The sequence below is a fragment of the Helobdella robusta genome (genome assembly GCF_000326865.2).
Source record: "Helobdella robusta unplaced genomic scaffold HELROscaffold_32, whole genome shotgun sequence".
Classification (NCBI taxonomy): domain Eukaryota; kingdom Metazoa; phylum Annelida; class Clitellata; order Rhynchobdellida; family Glossiphoniidae; genus Helobdella; species Helobdella robusta.
The window spans coordinates 383,863-393,168 of NW_008704589.1; the positions used below are offsets into that span (position 1 = coordinate 383,863).

At 32.5% G+C, this 9,306-nt stretch overlaps 2 protein-coding genes across 2 annotated transcripts; one reads left to right on the forward strand and one right to left on the reverse strand.

Annotated features, from left to right (window-relative positions):
* Positions 1-282: 282 nt before the first annotated feature.
* Positions 283-1,995, reverse strand: HELRODRAFT_82345 (hypothetical protein; the record flags this gene model as incomplete). The annotated part of the gene is made up of 5 exons (XM_009022491.1): positions 283-382; positions 561-721; positions 1,175-1,225; positions 1,431-1,567; positions 1,869-1,995. Coding segments are annotated over 5 exons (576 nt in total), but the record flags the coding sequence as incomplete, so codon positions are not given.
* Positions 1,996-4,618: 2,623 nt separating this feature from the next.
* On the forward strand, positions 4,619-5,534 carry HELRODRAFT_175053 (hypothetical protein; the record flags this gene model as incomplete). Its single annotated transcript, XM_009022492.1, has 2 exons — positions 4,619-5,295; positions 5,357-5,534. 2 exons carry the CDS (start codon positions 4,619-4,621, stop codon positions 5,532-5,534), a joined length of 855 nt encoding a protein of 284 aa, XP_009020740.1.
* Positions 5,535-9,306: the final 3,772 nt, after the last annotated feature.

Below are 9,306 nucleotides of genomic sequence, written 5' to 3' on the forward strand. Positions count from 1 at the left end.
CGTTTAATTTTAATGAAAATCAATCGGAATGACTTTGGAAGGTGCATAATGTGTTTTGATATTTCATTCTTTGGTCTTTTTTATGATTTCCTTTAAAAAAATAAAAAAATTGTATAAAATAATTTTAATTTGTGTATATCACTAAATTTTATATTTAAATAATACAAGTTGGCAGTAGTGTGTCCATTCCATTGATATGTTTCATCTAAATTACATGAAATAACGTTATGAAACACGAACTAAAACGATTGAAAACATTTCATTCGCCAGGTGAATTACATATTAACTACTAACGAGTTTTTCTTTTAAGAAAGCCACCCACGATTCCATATCCGTGACAGTTGCCGCTGAAAACAAAAACGTTCGCCATGGTGTCATCAGTCTGTAAGATGTAGCAACAAGTTTTAAATTCAATAAATATATCAAAAATAAATATAATTTATTATTTTATTTCTGAAAGTTTTAAGAAATTTGGAGCTCTGGTCATGTAACTCTTGAAAACCACATTAAAAGCAATAACATTAGATAAAAAATATGAATACACACGAACGTGAACTTACATGAATGTATTTTCTTTGCCAAAAGCCTCCGAAAGTGTGTTTGTCTTCCTGCAACACGTACAATCCCTTAGGTCGATAGTTCCCTTGGGCGTGAAGTCCTCCTCTCTTTGATAGTACTTTAAATCCTTCGAGTCCGCAACGACCCATCTTTCCTTCCAATTCTGTCAGTTGCCAATTTAATTTGTTCGCGTAATCCAGAAGTGGGCAAACTACCACGAAGCTATTTTATGCGGCCCGCGAGGCCTTGTTCGCCGAAAAAAGGTCGTCCATCCAGACATTATGACCAAAAAAGGAGTCACAAATCTAAAAAAAAATTTTTATCCCGGGACGAAAAAATTTGCTAAACATATGCAGCCCTTCAAAGGTAAAATAGTTCTCAATGCGACCCTCAAAGCAAAACGTTTGCCGACCCCTGGCGTAACCAATTTGTAAATTCATTTTTTTTATACTTATTTTGCCATTCATTTATTATTTATTCAGTTCACTTTTTATGTATCCTAATTAAAACATAATTAGTAAAATACTTTTGTTAAATGTAAACTGTATATTTAACTTAACTTTTTAACAAGAATCTGAAAATTAATTCCAAACATGAGCAGAAAGAGAGCACCAACCTTTACAAGTCCTCCCTGTTTTATTAGGAACCCCGTTTTGACCGACAAATCCTGTTTTATATTTTGTAGGAGTCAATAGTTTTAATTTAAACACTTGTTTTGAAATAAAGTTTTCATATTTTAATTTAAATTTGTAAATTACGCTTAAATAATTTTTTAAATTAAAAACTTTTCCAATCGAAAACCTCATTACAATGAGTCATAGTGTTTAAATATAAAATATACACGCGTTTCTGACAATGCAGTTTCAAATCACCGGCAAATCACTCACAGAGCTCTTGCTGGTTGGCGAAGTTGGACTCATCTCGCCGTGGATAATAACCGTCGGCTCCAGCACAGTTTGTTTGTTTGCTTGTTTGTGTTTGGGGACCAAGACCGGTGCCGTAAAAACTACTAATTCACCTGCATTCATGATGTTGAGCGTCACAATTGGCTATTAATTAAAAAGTTAAAAAATGTTTTTCAAAAATCTATAACAATTTTCTTCAATAACCCATTTAAATGTAATACACATGAACAGTTTATTGAGTTGAATTTGAAGAAGGGCAACATGAGAATTGCCGAATTCAATAACCAAGAAACATTTTTTTTAAATAAATTGTAATTAAATTGCCTTGAAGTGTGAAGAAAACATTTTAAATGCCTAAAAAATGTTTTATTAAATTTTTAATTAAAATTTGAGTTTTACCAGAACTGCCGCCTATTAATGGCCTGTTCATAAAATGCTCCAAGAACTCAGAAAACTTTTCAAACTTTGCCAGACCGAATGTTATTTCTGAGGACGTAACGCTAATTGGGAAATGTTTTACGGATGTCTTTGCTCTGGTTTGAAAAAAATTAATCAACTATTTCATAATTCAAACAATCAATGTAACTAAACTCTTTCGCAAAATTTAAAAAATTTGATTGTTTTTAAATGCCAATAAATCTGAAAAATTACTATTAATTAAAAATTTTACAATACATTCCAATAAGTAAGTATTAAATAAATACTTCAACATAATTTTCTTAAAACCATCAACATTAAAAAAATACGGATGAAGAGAATAACATCTCCAACCTAACGGAGAGTGTGTATGTGTCGGGTGTGGAGCTCGGTCTCAACAGATACTGCCCAACTTTACATGACGTCATCAGGATTCCTTCTGCCTTCTCACAAGAATCAACCAACGGATGATACCACCTAACAAACAAACAAGATCAAAATTATTTCAAGTCTATAAAAAAATTAATTTCTAAAAGATTTTAAATAAATTTCTAAAAAGTTTAACTTCTAAAAAATTATTTTAGCAAAACTTTTTTAAATTATGTAAATGTTAAAAGTTAAATAGTTAAATTATCACTTCAGTTCAGCGATGCATGTTGGCGTTTTATCTTGTGTTGGTCTGACTTCTAGTGACGTATCCATTAGAATTTGAATTAGTATATGATGCAAGGTAGTTTATATTACAACAGAAATACGTGAATTTAATTTTTCAACTTTTCAATAATTATCTACAAAGTAAAATATGTATCAAAACGTTACCTGACTTTAAATAACTAGTGTGTTAACAACTCACTAAAAGAAGATCTCTAGATAGCTCCGATTATGTTCAACTATAACAATCACAATTTAAACGCTACGTAATCTTTTCACAACACACAATTAATATTGCATGTTTCTCTCTCCCTCTCTTTCTTTCCTCTCTCTCTCTCTCTCTCGCTCTTTCTTGCTCTAAACTGTTCTTTCTTTTTTTAAGTCTTTCTATTTCTCCTCTATTGATAAATATATTTGTATACATTAATACATTAGTGCTTGTATGTTTATATATGTATAAGTATGCCTATTTGAATGGCTCTATGTGTGTAAGAAAGAATGTGATGGCAAACACAAAAAGAGACGGCCAATTAATTGAATAAAATGGTCATATTTTTCTGTCAATAAATCAAACATATATATTCTGTGAGTATCTGTGAATTTGTTTCAGTATTTGTGTGTGAGTGTGTTTGAGTACTTATTTAAGATTTTTAAGAAGAAATTCTTTTGCATCATACATTATATTTGATCATTTATTGCTTACGTTCACGAAAATTTTGTTGTGTAATTTTGTTTTGGACAGAAAAAACAATCAAAATTACTATTAGCAAACGACAAGACCAAGGGAGATTCAAGACAACTTTGAAGGGTGGCCAAAACTGAAAATTTTTTGTGAGTGCGCTTAAATTTGGTTGTTGGTGAGCTTTTTTTGGTTAATCCCAAAACCCTTTGTCATTTTGCTATTCAAAACAGTGTTTTTATAAATAAAATGTAGTTAAACAGTATTTAGACTGAATTTAAAAGCAATTAATGAAATGATTGTTGAACCGTTGGTGACGTGAGGTGGATATTTTTTTATTATAATCTAAAAACCGGTATTTCAAGTTTAAATAAAATTAAAATGATCATGACAAATAAGAAAACCAAAAATATTACAGAAGATGATTTTAAAATGGCAATAAGGGAAAGTTAATTTGAAATCTGAGAATATTATGCTCAGTAAATGCAACATAAACACACTCATACAATCATAAACATATATATATATATATATATATATATATATATATATATATATATATATATATATATATATATATATATGAATGAGTGGGTATATTAGGTTGTAATTCTCATCAAAAGTTCCTACAGACGAGTCATGAAAAGTTTGGGTAATACACAAAAACGCCACATCAATGTAAAGTACACACACAGGATCAGCACAGCGCACAGTCAGGCAAGAAGATGGTCGTCTTAACTCAATTTTCTTATTCACATTTCTAAACAATCCATTCACTAGCTCTTAACTTTCAACGCCAGTCACGCACATAAAACGCTTGTTTCAACAAAACATAATAAACGTTAGCTAGACACTTACGTATATAACATACATTATATATATTATATACATATATATATATATATATATATGTATATATATATATATATATATATATATAATTTGTTATATATATATATATATAATTTGTTATATATATATATATATATATACATATACATATATAACAAATTTTATCGTGGCCCAACAAGTCATATCTTCGGGTCTCCTAACTTTTTTGCTGAATAAACTCATTATTGAATTGAATTTATATATATATAGCCGTATTTGATTTTCTCTGCGTTTTTGTAATTTTTGTGATATTTATATCGAGGTTATATTGTTAATTTTGGATCCCTTTTAAAGCATAAATTAAGAGGAGTATCACCGTATTTTTATTTTTTGAATTAGTTAACAATTTAATTATATAATTTAATTTAGAATTAACTTGTATTGTTAAATAGCTTTTTTTAAACTAGTTGAATATAATTTGTTGTCGTCAACGCATAAGGAGTGTTGTGTACGAACATTAACTTGTATTCTAATGTTCAATATTATAAATTGAAAGTTAAACTGTATTTTGGTGAAAATGAATAAAAATAAAGGTTTGCAATGTTCAGAGGCGAAAGGTCAGGGGAAGGCTGTTAAATGTTCTCAGTGTGAGTACTTTGCGCATGCGAACTGTGTTTCAATCCCTGAAGAGGTTTGCAACCTCTTGGATTCCAGCACCAACCTCAGATGGTTCTGTGATAGATGCTCAAGTCTGGGACCTAACATTAAAAAGTTGACCAGCTCTGTCGATTCTCTCAGAAAAGATGTTTTCAACAAACTCAACACATTGAACGATTTGAATGCAAATATAAAGTCAGAGCTCGAGAATATCAACGCAGCAATAGAAAGTAATAAAGAAAAGTTAAACCAACTTGAGAGCTCTGATATTTTTCGTGGTGAATTGAACATCTTGAAGAATGATATGAAAGTATCATTTGCAGATATCGTCAGTCGCGGGATTAAAAGACACACTGATGATATCAAGGCTGAAGTAAAAACAGTCCAAACGACAATAAATGATGCTAAACAAATCAAAGAAAGAGAAAATATTCTAATTATGTTTCATTTGCTTGAGAGTGGCAGTGATCGGGTGGACGTCATGAAAATTCTGAAACACCTGTCTAATAATGTTGTTGATGCTAACCTAGTTCATCTAACTAGACTCGGAAAAAAAATCAGACGATCATACCCGACCGCTGCTTTTGAAAATGGATAGTGTTGACATAAAAAACATGATAATTAAAAACGTCTCTAAATTAAAATCGCTTGACGTCAGCCTCGGTCGCATCGGACTCAGTCACGATCTCTCCCCAGAGCAGAGAAAGGAACTGAGGTCAAAGATAGAGGAGGCAAGGGCATTGGAAGTTTCTGACAAGGATTTTTTATACCGTGTAATAGGTCAGGTTGGCAAATGGAGGGTGGTGAAATTTCCGGTAACTCAGAGACAGACATAGGTGTTCAACTGACGAATACTAATTATGTTGGTGGTGATGATGGCTTTCATGGTGACTCTCTGACGACACAGAGTATTGGTAGTAGTAGTTTTGTTGGTAATGTTCGTGGGTATGATGATGGCCGTGGTGATGATATTAGAAAATATTCGATAGCAAATTGTAATGTTAATGATTTTAAAAATTATGGTCATATTAGTGCAAGTGATAGAGTTAGTGGTAAAGATGGTGGTGACAATTTTAACATAAAAGATGTTAGTTTTAATTTGAATAATAATAGTAATGTTGTTGGTGGTGAAGATTTTGGTGTTCGTAGTCTGACGCTTGGGGTTATTGGTTATTAGTAAAAATGGTTGTGGTAAAGATGATGGTAGTGATTGCGTAATAATAAAGGGTACCGGTAATGATCGTAATGAAAATGGTGGTTTTAATGATCTTAAAAAAGTAGGTAATAACAATGTAATGAAAGGTGGTGCTGTTGGTAGAAATATTGGTGGAATTAAAAATGATCGGACTAATAATAACTTTTGTGTGGTTAAAATAAAATTGGATTTACTTAATATAAGATAGATTGGCTCAAAGTACAACATCATTTATGATTTGATCAGTGATGGTTTGGATATTTTTGTTGTTACTGAATCATGGCATGGTTCATCAGAAAATCCCTCCATTGCGTTATCTACTCCTCCTGGTTACCGCTTTGTAGATTGTGTAAGAGATCACGACCCTCTCCATGGTGAATTGATAATATTTTTTCGTCTATGTTTAAAATGTAAAAAAATAGCCTTACCTACAGTTATCACATTTGAAGTTTTGGCGGTCAGTTCACATTTAATAGTCAGGAGTTTATTTTGCTCGCTATTTACAGACCGGGTTCTGCACAGCTGTCTGGATTATTTTTTAAAGAACTGATTTCTATTCTGAAAAACATTACAGTACTCAGTTCTCGAATTATTTTAACCGGAGACTTCAATGTCCACGTTGAAAAGACGAATGATCCTTATGCTGCTAATTTAAATGATATCTTCGATAATTTTCAACTCATCAATCGTGTAAAAGCACCAACACATTTACGTGGTGGTACACTAGACTTGGTAGTAACCTCCGAGGATTTTCCAGTTCATGATTGTTTAGTCCATCCAAGTGGAATTTATTCTGATCATAATTTTATTTGGGCTGAACTGTCGATGACCCGAGGATATTTGGTTAGAATTAAAAAAGTTTCTAAAATGTGGAATCAGACGAATGTTGATGACTTCATCAAACTCGTGCTTGAATCTCCACTCTCAAAATCATGTCAAGGCAATGAGGTAGACAAGGAATTGCATTTATTTAACAACGAGTTAAAATCTATTGCTGATAAAGTTGTCCCTATTAGTGCAGTGACCGCCAATAACGTTCGTATGGCTCCGTGGTTTGATAATGATTGCAGGTTGGCCAAGCGTTTGTGCAGAAAAATGGAAAAAAAATACAGAAAAAGCTCACAGTTGATTCATCAAGATGAATGAAAAACAGCTTTGAAGAGTAAATCGGAACTTTTCTCTAAAAAACGTCGTCAGTATTGGACAAAAATTGTTGATGACAATAAGATGAAACCAAAAAATCTTTGGCGGGTTGTGAACAGCATTCTTTGTAGGGGTCGTAACGATAAATTCTGCTCGGATATGGATGAACTAACACCTGATCGATTTATGTGCTATTTCAATAAAAAGTTAAGCAAGCTGAGAGATAGTGTCAACAACGATGCTCAACCGAGCTTGGCAGAATTCCAATCAGGTGTCAATAATGGTTTGTTCTCAACGTTTTCTATGGTTTCTGAAGAAGAGGTAATGCAGTTAGTTAAAAATTCACCTACAAAGTCGTGTCAACAAGATGTAATACCTACCCACGTATTAAAGAAGTTTATAAAACTATTCGCACCATTTTTGGCAGGCCTGATAAACAGCAGTTTAAATGTGGGACAGTTTCCTTTTGGCTGCAAGCACGCTATCATAATTCCGCTGCTGAAGAAACATAATCTAGATGAAAATGATGTTGGGAACTACAGACCAATTTCTAATCTGTCTTTCCTATCCAAAATTATCGAACGTGTGGTTGCCAGGCAAACACTCAGTTACTTGAACAATAACAATTTATTGCCGAAATATCAATCTGGATTCCGTCAGTACCATTCAACTGAAACTGCTCTTTTGCAAGTTTTCTCAGAAGTGTACGGGGCAATTGATGAACAAAATGTGTCAATGCTAGTCTTTCTTGATATGTCATCCGCATTTGATTGCGTAGATCACAAAGTACTTTTAACAAGACTACGTTGCAGTTTTGGAATCTCTGGTGCTGTTCTGAGGTGGTTTGAGTCGTATCTGGTAGGTAAATCACAACAGGTATCATTCGGTGGTAAATTGTCTGAGGTTAATGTTATGCTGTTTGGTGTGCCACAAGGTTCGGTTCTAGGTCCTATTCTATTCCTGATCTATACATCTGAAGTACTAAAGATAATAGAATCATTTGGTTTTTCAGGTCATGCTTTTGCGGACGACTTGCAAATTATTGTTACGAGCAGGCCAGATTCTTTTAAATCAGAATTGGACAAACTGGTTAAATGTTTGTCTGGGGTCAATAAGTGGATGCAAAGCAATGGTTTAAAACTAAACCAAAACAAGACTGTTTTTTTTACCAATTGGAACATGGCAGCAACTTTCAAGAATAGATATGAATTCAATAACTGTTAATGATGAGGTCATCCCATTTTGCCAGACAGCAGCTAATCTGGGCTTCATGATTGATTCAGGTTTGTCAATGAAACAACACATTAAGAAGCTCTCAGCCGAATGCATGTTTCAAATCAGGAAAATCAATCAAATTTGACGATCCCTAGATACATCCACGTTGCAGACGTTGGTTCATGCATTTGTGCACTCACGCGTCGACTATTGCAACAGTTTGTTTTATGACTTACCTGATCGATCCATGGCTGTACTTCAATCAATACAGAATCGAGCCGCAAAAGTTGTTGTTGGAGCTCTAAAATACGATCATGTGTCTCCAATATTGAAGAAACTTCATTGGCTAACCGTCGACAAAAGAGTGTTGTTCAAAATTTCAACACTTGTCTACAAGTCTATCAACGGTCTAGCTCTATCTTATTTGTCTGACAGGTTCAAAAAGAGATCTTCAAAAGCATCTGAAACACACTTGAGATCCGATGTTTCAAACCTGCTGTTGATCCCAACAACGAGTCTCCGTATAGGCTCTCGTAACATTGCTGTTTTTGGACCAACTGTTTGGAACGACCTGCCTGCTGTTCTCAGAAATCTGGACCTAAACCTGCGTGACTTCAAGAAGAAACTGAAAACTCATTTATTTTCATTGTAATGCATTATTGATCGATTCTTTCTGTTTGGTCGACATGTTCTAAATATTATTTCGTATTTTCGTTATATTGAATCGATTACTTTTCTGTTTATGACCAAATTTTAATCTTATTTCTGTGCGATGTATTATGATTTCTCGTTTGTTATTTCAATTATGTTGTTAAGTTCAGTTTTTGTTAGATAGCGCTTTTGAGATTCGTTTAATTAGCGCTTCATAAATGTTTCAATAATAAAAATAATAATAATAATATATATATATGTATATGTATGTATATATATATATATATATATTTATTAAAACCTGCTGTGTTTATATATATGTTTATATATATATACACATAATATATATAAAACATATATACTAGAATATATATATTATATATATATTCTATATATATATATAT